At 36.4% G+C, this 18,493-nt stretch overlaps 2 protein-coding genes and 1 long non-coding RNA gene across 16 annotated transcripts in view; 1 reads left to right on the forward strand and 2 right to left on the reverse strand.

Annotated features, from left to right (window-relative positions):
- The window catches only part of MARCHF7 (membrane associated ring-CH-type finger 7), a 51,028-nt gene extending 44,016 nt beyond the window's left edge, over window positions 1-7,012 (forward strand). For 3 of the 12 annotated variants that reach the window (XR_007125892.1, XM_047721867.1, XM_047721871.1), the window contains exons 7-9: window positions 124-237; window positions 1,841-1,889; window positions 4,438-7,012. Coding sequence is in view for 7 of the 12 variants with exons in the window: in XM_047721867.1 (XP_047577823.1) it covers window positions 124-237; window positions 1,841-1,889; window positions 4,438-4,496 (222 nt within the window). In the remaining 5 variants the exon portion in view is untranslated. Of the gene's footprint in view, window positions 1-123; window positions 238-1,840 lie in introns of all 12 variants that reach the window. The other 9 variants (XM_047721864.1, XM_047721865.1, XM_047721869.1 and 6 more) reach the window with 6 other exon arrangements.
- The window catches only part of LOC125095445 (CD302 antigen), a 141,129-nt gene continuing 128,523 nt past the window's right edge, over window positions 5,888-18,493 (reverse strand). For all 3 annotated transcript variants that reach the window (XM_047721848.1, XM_047721847.1, XM_047721851.1), the window contains 4 exons: window positions 16,987-17,103; window positions 15,551-15,724; window positions 13,748-13,774; window positions 5,888-8,775 (listed from right to left, as the gene is read on the reverse strand). In XM_047721848.1, the coding sequence (XP_047577804.1) occupies window positions 8,573-8,775; window positions 13,748-13,774; window positions 15,551-15,724; window positions 16,987-17,103 (521 nt within the window). In that variant the 3' untranslated portion in view covers window positions 5,888-8,572. The remainder of the gene's footprint in view (window positions 8,776-13,747; window positions 13,775-15,550; window positions 15,725-16,986; window positions 17,104-18,493) is intronic.
- On the reverse strand, window positions 14,151-15,541 carry LOC125095458 (uncharacterized). Its single transcript, XR_007125899.1, has 2 exons — window positions 15,101-15,541; window positions 14,151-14,876 (listed from the first exon to the last, which is right to left on the reverse strand). It is a non-coding gene; the product is annotated as an uncharacterized LOC125095458 (long non-coding RNA).

Genomic DNA, 18,493 nt, shown 5'->3' on the forward strand with positions numbered 1-18,493 from the left:
GTATCTCTTCCTAGAAACTGATTACAAATACATTTCCTCTAGTTTATCAGTATACTGAGTATCAAATCTCATTCTCCTAATTTTTGATTCTCCTTATTTTTCTCGTTTGCTTCCCTGTTAAAGGCTGAGTATGAGTTTATCAGCTCTGGTCTCTACCTAGTTGTGTTATTGCACTTGTGCGAACAAAGCTTTTCTGATATGATGGGAAATACAAATGAACCAAGCACGCGTGTCCGAGTAAGTAATATTGGAGTGGGGGGGAAGGGTGCGATGCTGCAAGTGTTTGCTTTGGAAAGCACATTGTTTTATATGTTCACATTCTATTTTGGGGGGGGAGCTCTTATATTAAAATGTATCTTAAAAATAAAGATATTATAGATTTAATAGAAAAAGCGGTCTTCCTTACTTCTGTATCAAACAGCCTAATTTTTTTCATTAAGCTTTTTGTAGAAGTAATTTTCTAGCTCTTGAAGGTAATTGGAATATATTTCAGTGAAAAACGGGGATGAATTGAAAACACCTAGAGGAAATGCTCTTTTTAATTTGGAAAGGAACATCCAACTCATTATTACAACTTAGAAACCTGACATTGAAATTGAACTTCAAAAACCAGGAGTTTGGGAAATTAACTTCAATTTCATTTGTTAGTATATAAAAGATTGCCAGTGTACTAATTTTTAAGCATTCATATTACAAACTACTGAAGATAGGGACTATTGTGTGTTTACTCTGTTTACACTTACCTTAATTTAACACTTGAGCTAGCTGTCTTTTAGGTGCTCATAAGTAAAATGATACTAGTTACCTCAGTGTACCATAGGAAATTTATACTCTGCTGCCTGGCCCATTTAATGTGGCAGGGGCTAGGGTCTACATCTCATTACTCTAGCATTGTGAACACTTCATATCTTAAAACATGTTCATAAAGATATATTTCAGACTTTTTAAAGTAAATGTTCACTCTGATGATTAAAAATAGATCTGAGTTTTTGGTGAAATGTAAATCTGCTTGTGAATAGATTTGGTGAAATGTAAAATCTGTTTTATTTTGAAAATTATCAAATAACCAATACATATACTGTTTCTAATTGGTTAAAAAATATTTTTCCGTAATCATTATGTGAGCATTATTCCTGTGAGCCTTTTGGACAGATTAATATCATTGAGAAAAAAAAGAATGAGCTATCAAGAGCATTCAGAATTTGAGCAGAGCTCTCTTGATTTCTAAGGCCTTAAGAAATCATAGAACCTAAATTTAGTAAGTGCTATAAAACTATTTCTTAAAAGGTGACTTACCTTGTCAAAATGAATAAACCTTATATAATGCATATAATAAGATCTGTTGGATGCCTTTGAGAAAGATACAGACAAGTTATATTAAAGGGGAAGTTTTCACCAGATTAAAATACTTCTGGAGCTATCAAATTTAGGCAGGAAAATACTGGTTATTGTTCTTGTCTTATTCTGTTTTTTTTTTTTTTTTTAATTGACCACTAAAAGTGAATCATTTGTGTCCAAATGGTAATGGTTTTAATTTTTTTCTCCATAATTTTTTGAGGTGTTGCAAGAAGACAGTGCCATTGGATTAATTTATTGCATCTGTTTTCAGTTTCTACATGATTCATGATATCTACATGGCCATTTATATAATGATTATTACAACATTTAAAAGATAATATCCTAAGCTTGTAATTTGTGATGTGGGGGTAGAAAGACCCCTATTTAAAGGCTTAAAATGGTGTTTGACTTTCTTAAGTAGAAATGAATCTCCTATACTAATCTCTTTTTAGATACATTTGCAACATTTAAACTACTATATTTCTTTCTGCATTGTTTCTAGTTTATTAACCTTGCAAGAACTCTTCAGGCACATATGGAAGATCTCGAAAGTAGGTGGAATTTCCCCTTCCCAGACTTGTTGAATTTACTTTTGCAAATTAAACCCACAGAGCAAAACCTAATTGTATATTCTTTCTACCAAATTAGAGCTTCATTTATAGGCTTAATAATAGCAAAATAATTGATTTGGCAAAGATGGGTAGAGCAGGTGACAGTTTTTTAAAAGCATGTATTTTTTTAAATTCTATTTTAAGGTATAGGATGTATTTTAAGTATTTTAAATAAAATTTTATTTTTGAATGTCTTAGTTTTAGAACTTTTAATCAAAAAGAAAACATTCACTGGTCAAACCACACTTCTAAATCTGTTCAATATTTGTGTGTGTGTCTATGAAGTTTTACTTGTTACTCAGCTTTGTTAGATCACTAAAGGTTTTCCCTGGGTTTGTTTGTAGTTCTAGGAAAATAAGGGTGAAAGATTCCTAATTCTGAGTCTGTAACAGAAGCCATAGTTTTTTTTTTGCTCCTTGTTCAGGTCCTCATGGACCTTTAATAGGCAGCCAGCTCCGCCAGCAGCTCCAATCTCTTAAGATCACGTTCCAGCATTAGGACTTCTGCCTGGGCTCCTATGTGAAGGCACTTAATGCCCAAATCTTTACAGGCATCTGCACAGCTTAACCTCAAAGTCCTACAACCTCCAGGGTGCTTCATATCAGGTGGGCACAGATATCAGTAGCTCTGAAACAATCCCTGAGAATCCAAGATTACCGTACCTATTGTACTTTTTCACCCAAAGCAACTGGCTTCCCACGGTCAGATTCCATTACACTCTCTGAAGTGCTTTAAAATATGTATTCTCCCACTGGATTATCTTCTGTACTCATCTTCAAAACACTTGGAGTGTTACCTGTAGTGTGCATAATTTTTTTACCTTTAGGGTAAGCTCAGCATCCTTTAAAGTTTGGGAAGGACTTGGTCTTCATGGGAACCTTTTAATGCCTTGAATATTCTAAGACACTGATTTTTGTCATTAAGTCTGTATTGTTTTTAAGTTTTGAGGGGATTAGAGGTTCCACCAGATACTGCATTTTCACATTTCAGTATTTGTGAAAATGGTATATAAAGGAATAAATGGTATATAAGATGTGAATTCATTGGGTATAAATACTTTTTCTTTTATATCTTCTTAGTTTAGATCCCTTGTGTTGTCTAACACAACAATCTCTTTTTTGGTAAATTATAATTAATACTTGGCCAGATGTGATGATAGTGATTTGTTTCACTGTATATTTTCCTCAGATTGCTTGTTTCATTTTGTTTTTTTAAAATTAACATTCTCATTTAGAATTTAGTTTCTTAAACATAGCAGTGTCTACTCCCAGCGTGTGAGAAAGACGGAGGTGAAACACACCCACATTCGGCTGTGAGTGACAGATGTGGGTGCTACAAACTTACTTCTAAGTACCCGAATTTTCATATGTTCTAAGAGCTAGTTCTGACTGAATTTTCTTCTCCTATGGCTTTAATCAAATAGAAAACATGAGAATTTCCCTGAAGAGCTGTTTTATTTTTTAGTTTGATATTTTCTGTGATACAGCATAAAACTTAACTGCAGGATCTACTCATTTGTGAGCTAAGTACGTGCTTGATAGCATTTATTAAAAATGGACTTAAGATTTCTGCAAGATAGGTAGACTAAGGAAACTTCACGTTTCATCCATACATGTAGCATAATTTTTTTGTCGATTCCATTTGTTGGGTACTCTTAAATATTGGGTCCAGTATTAATACAAGAATAGTGTACATTTAAACTTTCTGCCCTTGATATTAGGGGAAATGCTGGTTGGGTGTTTATTTTAGTGAACTTCCATTTTTCTGAACACACAGAACAGTTTATAGAATACATAGTTTTTTACTTATGTCCTTCCTATTGACATTCCAGGATGTATATTTTAAACTTCTGAGCTACTTAATAATAAACTAATGTCACAAACATTGCGCAAGTGATGTTTCTGACAATGTGGAGGCATAGGAATAATCTCAACAAAAGGTTTTTATTGAATCCAATTATTTTAACTTGGGCTGTGTCTATATAAAGCTTTTTTGGCTAAATAGAGCTTTTCTTGGCATTGTATAGACAGAGCTTTGATGTAAATTGGAAGAACACCCATAACCTATTCTGTGTACATTTTTTTTCATTCTCATCGGATGCATCAAACATGCAGCAGTAATAAACCAGATTCTTCTCAGGTGTGTGAGAGCACTTGCCTTAAGTTCATTTTTTCTCTGGTGTCTGTATCATTAGCTACTATGAACACAGATTGATCTCAGTTGTTTAGAAGATGTTTCTTGAAGCACATTTTTAAGCATTTTCATTTTTATAAAAACTAACCTAACAAAAAGATGTGGGGGTGGGAACATTGTGGATGGGCATCGCCCACAGTCAGACCACCCCTAACCCTGTCATTTACCATTTTGACCAAACAGTATACTAAATTGGGATTTTTATTTACAAGTCATTGCTATTCTGGCTTCATATTTACACTTCCATTCTCATCCCCTTAAAATCATTCTTGATCATCCTGTTTTCTTTCAACAGCTTCAGAGGATGATTCCGAAGAAGATGGAGACCATAACAGAACATTTGATATTGCCTAACTTCATATAAGACAAATGGATGATCTGTGAACAAGTGTTTATTAAAAGTGGCAATTAAGTATGAATTAATTTTGTGGGGGAATGCCTATTGAATACATTGACTATATATATACACACACACACACGTGTATATGTATATATATACACACGTGTGTATATATATTTATAATGACTATATATACACACACACATGTCCTGTGTGTGTGTGTGTGTGTGTGTGTATTCATTCTCAAGTATTGTTGGATTAAAATTTTGCTGGACCTTTTAACATGGCCAGTGAATCTGATGTTTGTAAACTGGTAATCAAAAAGTATTTTTCTTTTAGGTGAGTGGGAAAGTGTTACCCTTGTTTTAGATATCTAAGCAATGCTGACGATTCTTTTTTGTGTTCTGATTACTGTAGTCATATTTATTTAAAAAAAAAAGGTTCATGTTTTAGTCTCTTGCTAGTGAAAAAAGTGGGACAAAATGGTCTTTTGAAATAAAATGGCAAATGGCACCTAATTATTTTTCTTTTCAAAATGCCTTCTGTTGCAGTCTCATTTTCATAATCATTTGCTTCCAGTGTTTCTAAAAAATCAATTGGGGAATAAGGTATGAAAGCATTATATTAGGTTTCCAAATTTAATATGAATTCTAAATTCATTTAGCAATAAAATCTAATTTTTAAAAAGATATAAATATGAAATATAAATGATGGATAAATTTTTGTATTGATTTGCAAAATGCAGATTATATTTGATAGGCCATAGTATGTAGATATTCCTTTTAGGAATATTTCAGCTGTAAAATATATCAGAATTGCCCGTCAAATGTTATTTGGAAAAAATTATTGCACTCTCAAGTTAATGGAGTATTTTTAAATCCCACACTTAAAGTTCAAAACACTGGTTTTCAATGTGTTTTTTAGTGTTGTCACTTCTTTATAGATAAATATATAAGTAACCTGTTTGGATCCTGGTCGTTTTTAACTGTTCCTTGGTAATTCTGAGCTTTTATTTAGTGACTTAATGTTTTTCACTACTTTTGGAGAACAGATAAACATTACCTATTCACCATGAATAGCTCTACACTGTGGTCATGAATTGTGTATACTTTCATAACACTGTATATTTCCTGTCAACAAGTGTATCTCTTAGGATACACTTCTAAACACCTTCAGGTGGTTTTCAGATTAAATAAAGTCTTATGTTACGGCAACGAACTACATTTTCAGAACCTAAGTAGAAACCATGTAATTTCTCAAACGTGAATCAGCAGTTTGCCCACACATAGTTTGTTGGTCTTAAGACAATGTAAAACCTTGGCTGAAAATAAAGTGCATACTGATTGATTTACTTTATAGTTTGAAATGTTTCCTTTAAACTGGTGCTCAAAGTAGACGTCAACCCTAGAGCCAAGAACTTTATTAAAAAGTAAAATCCGGTTTCATACAAAAATATATAACTCTTTCTAAAACATTGCTCAGCTCAGCAGTTACCTTTGCATTGCCTTAAAGAAAAAATACAAAATTTAATAATGCCAGTTTGAATATCTGTCATCTGGGTCTTTAAGGATGCCTTGAGTTTGAAACAGTTTCACTTTGAATAGAACTCAGCATGAAAATTTAAGTATCTTCTGCTTAACCCACAAAACTTTTTATTTAAAAAATTAAGTAGTAGAAAACACTCCATTGGCATGCAGTTTATAATTTTGTAATGACAGAGATATGCAGTGGCTTGAGCTTTTATAGTATTCTTGTCGATCCTTAGTACCACTATTTCGTATTACAGTATTATAAAAGCTTCCAGTAAGTGTGAATTAGAGGGAATAAGGAAAGTCTTTTCATTGGTTATTACTTTTAAACCCTAAACAGAGACCATATCCTATTCACTACAAGAATGCAAATTCCTAGGAAAATGAAGTTAAAAGTAATACTCTCTCTAGATACTTGCCAAATGTAAGAATTTATATTGTCCTTATTAGCTAGAACCAAGATGTTCAGAAAGCCGTTTATACATTTTGAATATAAACAAGCACATTTATGTTATTCTTAATGTGAAAAATACAGATTTGAATGATCCAGTTAGCTGTTGACCACCGAATAGATACAAGGGCCTGTTAACAGATGTTCTGATATATGAAGAAAATTAAGATTTAACACTTCAATACCAGGGATCTCTAAGAACTTACTTGAAAGATGAAATAAAATATGGAAATCAGGTTAAAGAGGCCATTTTGGAAGAGCTCCCACTGGGTAGAAGTTCTCAAAATGAACAGAAGAAAATCAGTTGTATGGGAGTTAAGTAGGAAGAGGAGATTCTAGAGCAGCACTGTCCGATAAAACTTTGTGATAATAGAAATGTTCTATAATTTGTTTTGCCCAATACGGTAGCTACAGTGACTGCATGTGTTTTGAGCATTTGAAGTGTGCCTAGTGCAACTAGGGAACAACACTTAAACATTATATTTATTTAAATAGCCACATGGAGCTTGTTGCTACCATATTGGGCATTATAGAAATTTGACTATTAGAGGAAGTTTTAAGGAAGAGTTAAGATCACTCCCAGTTCTTAAAGGACTGGTAGAACTTGAATAGAAAAAGTGGACTAGAATTGTCTGTTCACCATTTGTACCACTCTTAATAGCTTATCAATAATAAAATAAGACAATATCCAAGATCTCAGAAATTTAAAGCTCTTATAGAGTGTAATTGTTTTGTGTACTACAACTAGTGTAACATCTGCATGTTTAGTACCACAGAGCCACAGTGTATGGTCCTGTCATCACTTCGTTTTTTCCTGTGTCAGTAACTAATAGTGCCTTCAGTTGTGATGAAGGATGTTATTCATAGTGCCAGTGGAAACAGATGGCACAAGCTGGGACTTTGTTGCCATTGGTCAAGCATGAGAAGAGTGTATCTCCCCAAAGTATTCCCCATAACTGGTGGCATGTGGGTTAGGGAGAGAGATGACAACTTTGAGCTTTCAAATTTACAAATACAGTAAATCTGGTTTTATGTGAACTCTGTATATTTTTTATCTTTTCAGATTTTTAAGCTGTAAAGGATACTAAGGAAAATCACTCTTGCTTCAGCTTCATTTTCATTTTTTATCCCCAAAATGATTTACTCTTTTCACCTTTGTCTTAAGACGTACATTTTACTGAAGACTTTGAGTATCACCACTACAGTAGTATGTAGTGTTTTTCTACAGTTTTTGCTTACATACTTTTCATGTCATTGAATGGCTAGTTCATAGTAGTGGAGAGCATAATATACCTTGTATAGGAACAGTTCTGGTAGTAGGAGAAAAATCCTTAAATGGGCTCTGTGGTGAAAGTGTTAGCCTCATTGCCAGCCTCCTCCACATCTTCCTAGTATGGCTGTAATCTTATTGTTTCAAAAAATGTATTTCATTGACGTTCTAACCATTTGTGATCAGTGCTAAATACTATTTCTGGTCCAAAGTGATGTTCTAAAAGTGATGAAACTGTAAAGTTATGTGGAATAGGGGCTCCTTAAAATCTACAGTATTTTCTACATTTAACTCAAAAAGGAAGATAAAAATATTAAAAGAATTAACTGCCATAGTAAATGGCATGTGTGACATCTGAATGTACAGGATCTATTTAACAGTCTTTTATTTCCCATATCTTGTTTATTAATAAAGGAGCAAGACCTAGAAATTGGTAAAGACATGGTGATTGGTAAAACTATAGCGGTACGTAGTTTTTGTTTTTTAATTCAACTGTAACCTACAGTGGTTCAACTAAATGGGAAGGAAGATAGAGGAGTAGACTGGGTTTTTATCTGTTTTACTACTTTGGCCTTTATTTAAATTTTTTCAAGTGAAAGATGCATTTTAAGGAAGTGGTTAAAACTAAATTATATCTATGATAATTTTTTAAAATTTTGTTCTTAGAAGAACCTAAAGATCAATTTTTGTCACAGTGATTACATGAGAATAGTGAATGCTACTGGAATAAGGAAATACACCATAAAAACTGTAATTTTTCATTGTCAAGTTTTACATTAAAGTCCTACACAGGAATCACTGTCAAAGTACTTGATGTCTTAATCTGAGATTTCCAAAATCTTAGTCAAATTGAACAGCATACTCGTTTTCTTCTGCAACTACCAAAACACAGTCATCATTATAAGGTGATTGGGGTGCAGTTGAAAAAACTGTGGTGAAACCGGCATCCGAATTTCTTTTGTACAGGAACCAAACGATTGCTCCCAAAACTGTTAAAATTACTGTGCTAGCAATCACCAAAGCTGATATTAAAATGTGGTTATCTGAAAAGAAAAAGACAAGAAATATATATGGAAATCACTTACCGCTATTGCACTCGGGGGAGCACAGTTTCATCATGTACATATTTGCCTATTTTAAGGATTTTCCCACGTTGATAAAAATAAAAATGAATTTATTATGTTTCTTAGCTTGAACAACTGTCATTTCAGGATTTCAACTAAGTTTTACAATTGCCACTCTACTGTAAGATTCTAAAATGGAAATTATCCACACTTGGTATACTACAGTTCTTTTTGTCTCTTCGTTTTTTACTTCCTGGTCTAAGACTTTATATTTAATGCTCTTTTCAAGGCTAGTTGTCTTGAGAGGTTTGTTTACATTAATGAAGCTTATTGGTTCATCTGGTGTTTTGCATTTAAAATTTGTTCCACTGAAAAAAACAGGAATGGCAATAGAATATCCATCCCCTTTTTTAAAGATTTTTTTACATTTGAAAGTGCATGAGTTGGGGAAGGGGCAGAGAGCGGGAGAAGCAGACTCCACAGTAAGCAGGAGATAGGGGGCTCTATCCCAGGACTCTGAGATCATGACCACAGCCACCCGTTTTTTGTTTTAATTTAGTCAAGTATCTGTGTGTATTCCTTAATGATGTACAACCTTAACAGCTCTTGCTGTTCAACACCCTTGTAATCTTTCAGTCAGTCCGTCCAGGGAAATGAACTCCGTTTAGGAGTTATAGGAGATCAAAGCTTCGGGGGACGAAGGTATTGGTATTTAGTAGCATCCAAAGACCTCAAGTTAGTTTCTTCTTACCGATGAGTTTTTACATTATGGTTATTTGACTTTACCTATATTCTCCTTTGAGCTGTGCTTTTAAAATGATAAAATGGAAAGCTTAGCGAAGAAAATCTGGCCAAAAGCTACTTGTTAAAGTGAGGGAGAGCCATTGATATTTTTAAAATATTGACAGTCTTCTTTAAAAAATAACACAGGAGGAGTCAGGTAAATAGCCAGAACTGAGTTCTCTCCCTTTTGGTCCTAAAATAATAAAAGTTTGTAGTGGTCAGTTTGTTAAGGTGTGGGTTGTATTCTTACTGGAGACCATCAGATGAAAAAAAAAATGTGTATCAAGAAAGCGAGGCACATAGTGGTTACACATTTATGAAATGTTTGTACTTCATATATTCAGAGACCACTCTGGATCAAATGCTGCCTGATCGTTCAGCGGTTCCTGATGGGGTTTTGAGAACCACTCAGACCTACCGACTCTTTCCTACACATTTCAATCTGCATAAATCCTTTCCCCTCCAAGTATACCTGTGCCTAGCTTAAAATTCATAGTTCTACAAGATAACGTAACCAAAAGTACTGTGCTGCTCCTGCTTTACCACTACTACTCACCCTGCATTCCCAATGCTGTTAACTTGTACTTGCCTTCATGCTTGTAAATAACGTGCTTACACGGCTTTTCTTGATTCAGTTTTTGGGTTTTTTTTTTTTTTTTTTTTTAAAGATTTTTATTTGACAGAGGGGCGCCTGGGTGGCTCAGTGGGTTAAGCCGCTGCCCTCAGCTCAGGTCATGATCTCAGGGTCCTGGGATCGAGTCCCGCATCGGGCTCTCTGCTCAGCAGGGAGCCTGCTTCCCTCCCTCTCTCTCTCTGCCTGCCTCTCCGTCTACTTGTGATCTCTCTCTGTCAAATAAATAAATAAAATCTTAAAAAAAAAAAGATTTTTATTTGACAGAGATCACAAGTAGGCAGAGAGAGAAGGGAAAGCAGGCTCCCCACCGAGCAGTGAGCCCGATACGGGGCTCAATCCCAGGACCCTGAGATCATGACCCGAGAGAAGGCAGACGCTTAACCCACTGAGCCACCCAGGCGCCCCTCTTGATTCAAATTTTTAATGTAAAATACAGATAACAAAATGTACCATTTTAACCAGTTTTTAAGTTGACATTGTTACAGAACAACAGTCCACATTGTGCTGTGTCACCATTTATCCACAGACCTCTTCATCTTTCAAACCTGAGACTCTGTATCTTAAACAATAATGCCCCCTTCTTCCCTCCCCTCATCCCTGTCAACCAGCATTTTACCTTGTGTCTATGAGGTCAACTACTCCAGGTACTTCATATAATTGGAATTGTCTTTTGTGACCAACGTATTTCACTTAGCATCTGATGTCTTCCATTTTTGTGCATGTTGCAAGATGCATCAGAACTGCCTTTTTTAAGGCTAATGTTCTATAATGTATATACACCATGTTTTGCTTATCCAGTCATCTGTTGATGGACACTTGGGTTGGCAACTTCCACCTGTGACTATTGTGCATAATGCTGCTCTGAATGTATGTTCAAATCTCTCTTTGATACCTCTTTTCATTTCTGGGTATATACACAGAAGTGGATCATAGGTATTTCTATTTTTAGTTTCTTGAGAAGCTACCATACTGTTGCCTGTGCCATTTTACATTCTTACCAGTAATGCAAAAATGTTCCACTTTCTCCATATCCTTGTGATCACTTGTTTTTTGTTTTCTTGCTTTGTTTTTTGCACATAGACAACCTAATGGCTATGAAGTGGTGCCTGCCTTGATTTTTTAGGTAAGCTCTACATCCAGGGTAGTGCTTGAATGCACTACCTCAAGGATCAGATCCACATAATCTGCCAGCTGAGCCAGACATGCCCCTTTGCTCTTTTTTTATTTTTTTGATATTTTTTCCTCCTATGGAAGAGTGAGCACTTGATTCTCCATTATCTACATGAACTCTCAAACACTTCCATCATAGTTCTAGCAAGCCCCCAACTGAGAGAAAAAATAACTATGATATATGTGACACCTCATATCCAGAATTTTACAAAACTACCAGTCAGAAAGGCAAACCAATTAGAAATAAGGACAAAAAACCTGGAGGTATATCAAAAGAACATACTGAAATGTAAGTGTGTAAAAATGCTCAACATTATTCATCAGGGAAATGAAAATTTAAAAATGACAGATCACTACACGTACATCTGAATGACTAAAATCAGGTTGAGTATCATGGGATGGATGTGTACAGCGAATAGAACTTGGATACACTGACAGTGGGAATGTAACAGTTAAGCCAGTTTAAAAAATTATTTGATGGTTCTAATAAAGCTAAACATGTTAGCTACCCTATGACCTTGCATTTCTACTCTTCGGAAAATACTCCAGGAGAGTGACAAGATAGGTCCAAATGAGAATGTTCATAGGCAGCTCTTAACATAGTATCAAACAAATGATTCAAATATATGTAACTAGAGATTGGGCAAATTGTGACAGATTTATAAAATATGCAACAGTAAAATGGGTGCAGTAGATCCTCAACTTGGGTGAATCACTGAAAAAAAAAAGCTAGTAGAATTATATTTATGTTAACAGCAAGCAACGCTATGGTGAGAGAACTCAATAGTGGTTAAGTAGGAGACATGATGGTAGGGGGTACATGTATTGGGAAAGAGCATGAGGGAAATTTTTAATAGTAACAGAAATGTACTGTATCTTATTTATTTGACAGACAGAGGTCACAAGTAGGCAGAGAGAGGAGGAAGCAGGCTCCCCGCCGAGCAGAGAGCCTGATGTGGGGCTGGATCCCAGGACCCCAGGATCATGACCTGAGCCAAAGGCAGAGGCTTTAACCCACTGAGCCACCCAGGTGCCCCAACAAATGTACTCTATCTTGATTTGAGATGTAGATAGCCAGGTGTATACAGAGGCAACCATCAACCTGTACACTTAAGATCTGCATCTTACACCTCACAATAGATTAAATGGGGCGCTTGGGTGGCTCCGTTGTGTCCGATTCATTTCGGCTCAGATCACAATCTCAGTCATGAGATCGTGCCGTTTCTGACTCCATGACGGCCATGGAGCCTGTTAAGATTGTCTACCTCTCCCTCTTCCTGTTGCCCCTACTCCCCACCCCTGGTGCATGCACACACACATTCCAAAAAAAGATAGATTAAAAATTACACTACCAGTTGCCAAAAATCCACAAGTTTTGTAACACGTTTTTCTGCAAATGCAAAATGGTGCGATTCCTCTTAATATATTGATCCAAGTTCTATATCCATTTTCCACCCATTTACAGGGAATCTTATCTTTAGATAACATCTATTTGTGCAAGATAGATTGATGCACTGCAACACTGTAATAGCACATGTTTGGAAACAAAGAGGTAAAAAGGGTCTGGAGCAGGTTAAATACGCATATCCATACAATGGAAAACTATTCAGTTGTAAAGAAGGAAGTTCAATCTATAGGTAATGATACAGAGAGATACCTAAAATATATTAGTGAATAAAAGGGGCAAAATAGGGACGCCTGGGTGGCTCAGTTGGTTGGACGACTGCCTTCGGCTCAGGTCATGATCCCGGGGTCCCAGCTCCATGGGGAGTCTGCTTCTCCGACCTTCTCCCTCATGCTCTCTCTCACTGTCTCGCTCTCAAATAAATAAATAAAATCTTTAAAACAAAGGGGGGGGGGCAAAATAAGTCCTCTATCTCAGTTTCCTTATTTTGGCAAAAGAAGCAGACATTTAAAGAAGAAACTGAATGGGAGCCCAGTAAGGATAAAGTTAGGGTAGATGGGGGCAAGATGGGAGACAGACTTTTCAGTGTTTGCCTTATTTTAATTATGCTTTTTGAGCTATGTTAATATATTACCTGTTTTTAAAAATGCATTTAGTAAACCCTTAAGACAGATGCTGAATGAATTACAACCATGAGGTCAAATTTTTTTAAATAAAAGATTGCAGAGTGACTGCCTACAAAAACAAAATGGAATTCAATGGGAAATATTTTTTGGTGTTTAAAACATAACTTGCAGTTATATTTAGAATGTCAAGTCTTATTACTAAGCTGAGACCTTTTTAAATTCTTACAAAAATTGTTCTACTTTATGTTATACAATTAATTTTTAGGGGGTCTCTAATATTTTAACAGAATCTTTCATTTTTGGGAAAATTTTTAATAAAAGACCATTACTTACCTGATAAATATTTCTTTTCATATGGGACTAAAATACAAAAGAAAATAAAAATTAATATTCAAGTATGCTTTATTCCAAGTTCACCTTTAAACCCCTTCAGAATACTTAAAAATACTTATTTAATAGATTAATATTATCCATATTTCTCTTGGTCAGTTGTGCTTTACATTTGAATAGAGTTTTTTGTTTGTTTTTAAAGAAGATATAGAGGGGCACCTGGGTGGCTCAGTGGGTTAAAGCCTCTGCTTTTGACTCAGGTCATGATCCCAGAGTTCTGGGATCGGGCCCCACATCAGGCTCTTTGCTTGGCAGGGAGCCTGCTTCCCTCTCTCTCTTCTGCCTGTCTCTCTGCCTACTTGTGATCTCTCTCTCTGTCAAATAAATAAATAAAAATTAAAAAAAAAAAAAAGATATAGAGGTCTAACGTAAGGCATTAGCTTGGCTGGTGGAAAAGGATTAGGTAACTCAAAAAGTGAGGTGAACAAGAGAGAATTTTGGTAGAGTATGTAGAAAACAAAGCTAGTAAAATTAAAGTGTACACCTGTGACCTCATTAGTATAAATTTGTAAACTTTCTGATGTTTCAAAGTTTTTAAAAAAATCTGGCTTATAATAATGGTGCCCTGAGACTTCGTATATGAAAAGATCCAACTTTTTAAAAATCCAATAAATACTGGAGGTTGCATTCAACTACCATAAAACTATGAGGAATTTAATATAGTCACTATAAACTGTAGTTAAGAACCCTGCTGAGACAAAAAAAGGAAAAAATGTAAACTAAGATGTAAAGGGAAAAATAGCTTTGGTTTACAGAAGTAGAAGGGGGGAAATCCTAAAGAGGCAAAATGGGGAAATGGCCAGTGTGTCTCAGGCATCCTGAAATCTTATTTTGAAGTTTTAAGTGTTTTTAATGAGAAAACAGTTCTAAAACTTAGAATATTGATGTTTAGCAATAATATCAAAATACTGTGGGACACAATTATGTTCATTAGCATTCTGATGGGGAGGAGGGGACCGCTGGAGCCGGGGGCAGGGGGTGATGGGTGGGTAGAGGGGCAAGGGCCAGATTCAGAGTTCACCCTTTGGGGAAAAGGAAAAAAGAAAAGCATTTTGATGGGTCAGAAGAAAAACTACACTTTATTTTTTTTAATTTTTTTTAAGATTTTATTTATTTATTTGACAGAGAGAGATCACAAGTAGACAGAGAGGCAGGCAGAGAGAGAGAGAGAGAGGGAAGCAGGCTCCCTGCTGAGCAGAGAGCCCGATGCGGGACTCGATCCCAGGACCCTGAGATCATGACCTGAGCCGAAGGCAGCGGCTTAACCCACTGAGCCACCCAGGCGCCCCGAAAAACTACACTTTAGTCCAGAACAAATTATAAACTACAATGTGGTTTTTCTTCATTTGTCTAAACAAAGGATGACAGTACTTGTACAGCGTCAAATTCTTTGTAAAGAATTTGAGTCAGGAGTCCATATTCTTCACCATTTCTGTTTAATCAAACCAAATGCAAGGAAGCTATGGTAATTCAAACAACAGAAGAAATTTTTAACCTCTTGCAGGCTCTTAAGTTTAGCAGATAGAATAAAGGTATGCCTGGTTCACATGATCTGGTCATACCTCTGAAATTTAAGAGAAATACATTTGACTTCTGGGAGACTTGACAGCAAACCATCCTAATATGTTCTGAAGTCTTTCTTACTCCCTCTAATTTACTGAGGCATACCCGGCTCAAAATTATTTTAAAACCAGCCCTACCTTCCCCACCCTCCAGGAATGGAAAAAAGTCTTCAGTTATACTTACTAGCTGCTTTACAAAGGGTTCCTCCCATAGAAGAAATTTCACAATTTCCTTTTTTCCATTCACCTGTCTTGGTGTGCAAAAAGGCACAGGTGTCAACTAGGTCCTCACCATCTTCTTGGTCTGTCCACTTATCAAATGTCATATTTGACTTATCAAACCACTTGAAACTTGCATCTGTCAGTTAAGAATATTTTCATTATTATGAAAGTTTTAAACTTAGAGCCATAGAAAAGGGTCTAGGATTAAAGGTGGGAAGTTACTAAGGTATGTCTGGTCAAAACTTGGTTGGAGGATTTGAATTAGGAAGAATGTATTTTTTTTTTTAAAAGATTTTATTTATTTATTTCACAGAGATCACAAGTAGGCAGAGAGGCAGGCAGAGAGAGAGAGAGGGAAGCAGGCTCCCTGCTGAGCAGAGAGCCCGATGCGGGACTCGATCCCAGGACCCTGAGATCATGACCTGAGCCGAAGGCAGTGGCTTAACCCACTGAGCCATCCAGGCGCCCAGGAAGAGTGTATCTTGTGTACAAGCAAATCAAAGGTTTTGGTTCAACGAGTGCCTGGGTGGCTCAGTCAAACATCTGCCTTCAGTTCAGGTCATGACCTCGGGGTCCTGGGATGGAGATCTGCATCAGGCTCCTTGCTCAACAGGGAATCTGCCTCTTCCTCTCTCCCTACCCCTACCCCTCGACCCCACTCAGGCTCTCACTCTTCCTCTCTCTCTCTCCTGCTCTCTTTCAAATAAAATCTTAACCAAAAAAAAAAAAAAAAAAAAAAAGTATTGGTTGAAGGAGGTTCCATGGATGAGTGGGTGGCTCAGTTGGTTATACATTTGACTCTTGATTTCAGCTCAGGTCATGATCTCAGTGTTGTCAGATCAAGCCATGTGTTGGCTCTGTGAGGGGGATGGAGCCTGCTGGGTTTTCTCTCTCCCCCTTCACCTTCTCTTAAAAAAAAAAAAAAAAAAAGTTCTTGAAAAGAAAATAATATAGTAACATTTTCATGGGGAACTAGCCAAGAAAATTAAAATATTAATAGTAAACTTAGTAGTTTCATTTTATTATCTATGAGCTGTTTTCTACAGGGACACTACATACATACTATAACTCTGATCGTTCAGTTTAGCTTTATCCTGTTGCTGACACAGCACTAACATTTATGACCCTACCGTATTACAAGAATTTGAGCCTAGAACCATATTTTACTGCAGACAAAAGAATCAACTTAGATTCTTCTGTGTGAAACACACTGAGCTGCTCAGGGAAAAGCTGCAGTCAGTGCAGGTCAAGTACTGGGTACAGGATGCACACTGAACATACTATACCCGGACACCACAGAAAACACCAGCTTGAACTAGAGAACTAAAGAATCTCAAAGTCATCAATTTTAGTACCATTTTTAAAAAGTAATTTCCTACAAGGGTAAATATTACTTACCATCTGTGTCAAAAAACATGCCTAGTAGGATATCGTCTGGACCCTTCCATTGCTTTTTCAAAGTATCCAGTATAAAAGCATTTTCTTCTTCATTATGTATGCTTACCATGTCTGCTCCTGGAATTATTTTTAAAAGGGGAAAACAAAGCATGTTTCCAGAATCAATGAAAATCACATGAAGTATATAAGAATTATGCATTGTAATAATGCATAATTATAATAATATAATGCTCTTGTAATAACTACACTTTTATACCTTTTTAAAATTTAGCTTGAGAATACACACATTTCTGAAAACATGAGAAAAGTTAAAATGATGACATGAATTGGGCAGAATCATTCTGTACTCCTGTTTCATTCACACAGAGTTGGTAGGTATTTTAAACAAGGGAACAAAACCTCATGCAAAACTTGAGCAATAAACACATGTTCTGCATCTCTCAACTTTGCTTTTTCCCATGACTACTTCCCCTAGCACCCATGGTTTCTCCTGTCCTCACTTCACTACAGTAGGGAAGACAAGCTCTGACCATACCCAGGAAAATTGAAAAGTTCAAGGGCAACTTGCCAGAACAACTCCATGACACTGTGAAGCTCAAGCACCAGTCTCTCTGACCTGCCTCATTTAACGGCCTTCCCATGCCTGCTGCCCAAAGCCTTGTGCCTTCCTGTATTTGTGTGGTCCTTAAAAAAGTCCTGGCTTTGGGAAATGGACTGATAGAAGACGTCCTTGTTCTCATTGCTTAGCTGACTTTTCCTGGGACTCTCATGATTCCAGAGTAAAGAGCAGCAGCCATCTATACTGTATGTCTCACATACATTCGCTGTTGTCCTCACAGTCTGTAAGCTACCTATCCATATAAGCACCCTATAAATATCAGGAGTAACTACTTTTCCAAGAGACATTGAACCCTATTTCTTAACCTAGACAAAGATTCTCTTGCAAATTAAAAAGCATTCCACTTAAAAAAAAAAAAAGATTTTATTTATTTATTTGACAGATCACAAGTAGGCAGAGAGGCAGGCAGAGAGAGAGAGGAGGAAGCAGGCTCCCCGCTGACAGAGAGCCCGATGCGGGGCTCAATCCCAGGACCCTGAGACCATGACCTGAGCTGAAGGCAGAGGCTTTAACCCATTGAGCCACTCAGGTGCCCCAACACATTCTACTTTCTATACTCCAACCAATACAACTACATGGAGAAGTGAAAAAATCTTGCACACACTTAAATTGCATACTTCCAAAATCATCTTGACTTCACAAGGGCTCCTGAAAACATGAGACTCTTAGTTCACCTGGAGCAAGCATCAGCATCACCTGGAGGGCTTGTTAAAACAGCGCTCCACCACATCCAAAGTTTCAGGTTCAGCCAGTGTGAGATGGGCCCCGAGAATTTACATTCCTAACAGATTCCAGGTGATGCTGATGCTGCTGATCCAAGGACCACACTTTGAGGATTACAGGAGCTTAAATCATAGTCTACTATATTTATGACATCACACTAAAGTT

This window comes from Lutra lutra, chromosome 3, assembly GCF_902655055.1.
Source record: "Lutra lutra chromosome 3, mLutLut1.2, whole genome shotgun sequence".
In the NCBI taxonomy this organism is placed as follows: Eukaryota; Metazoa; Chordata; class Mammalia; order Carnivora; family Mustelidae; genus Lutra; species Lutra lutra.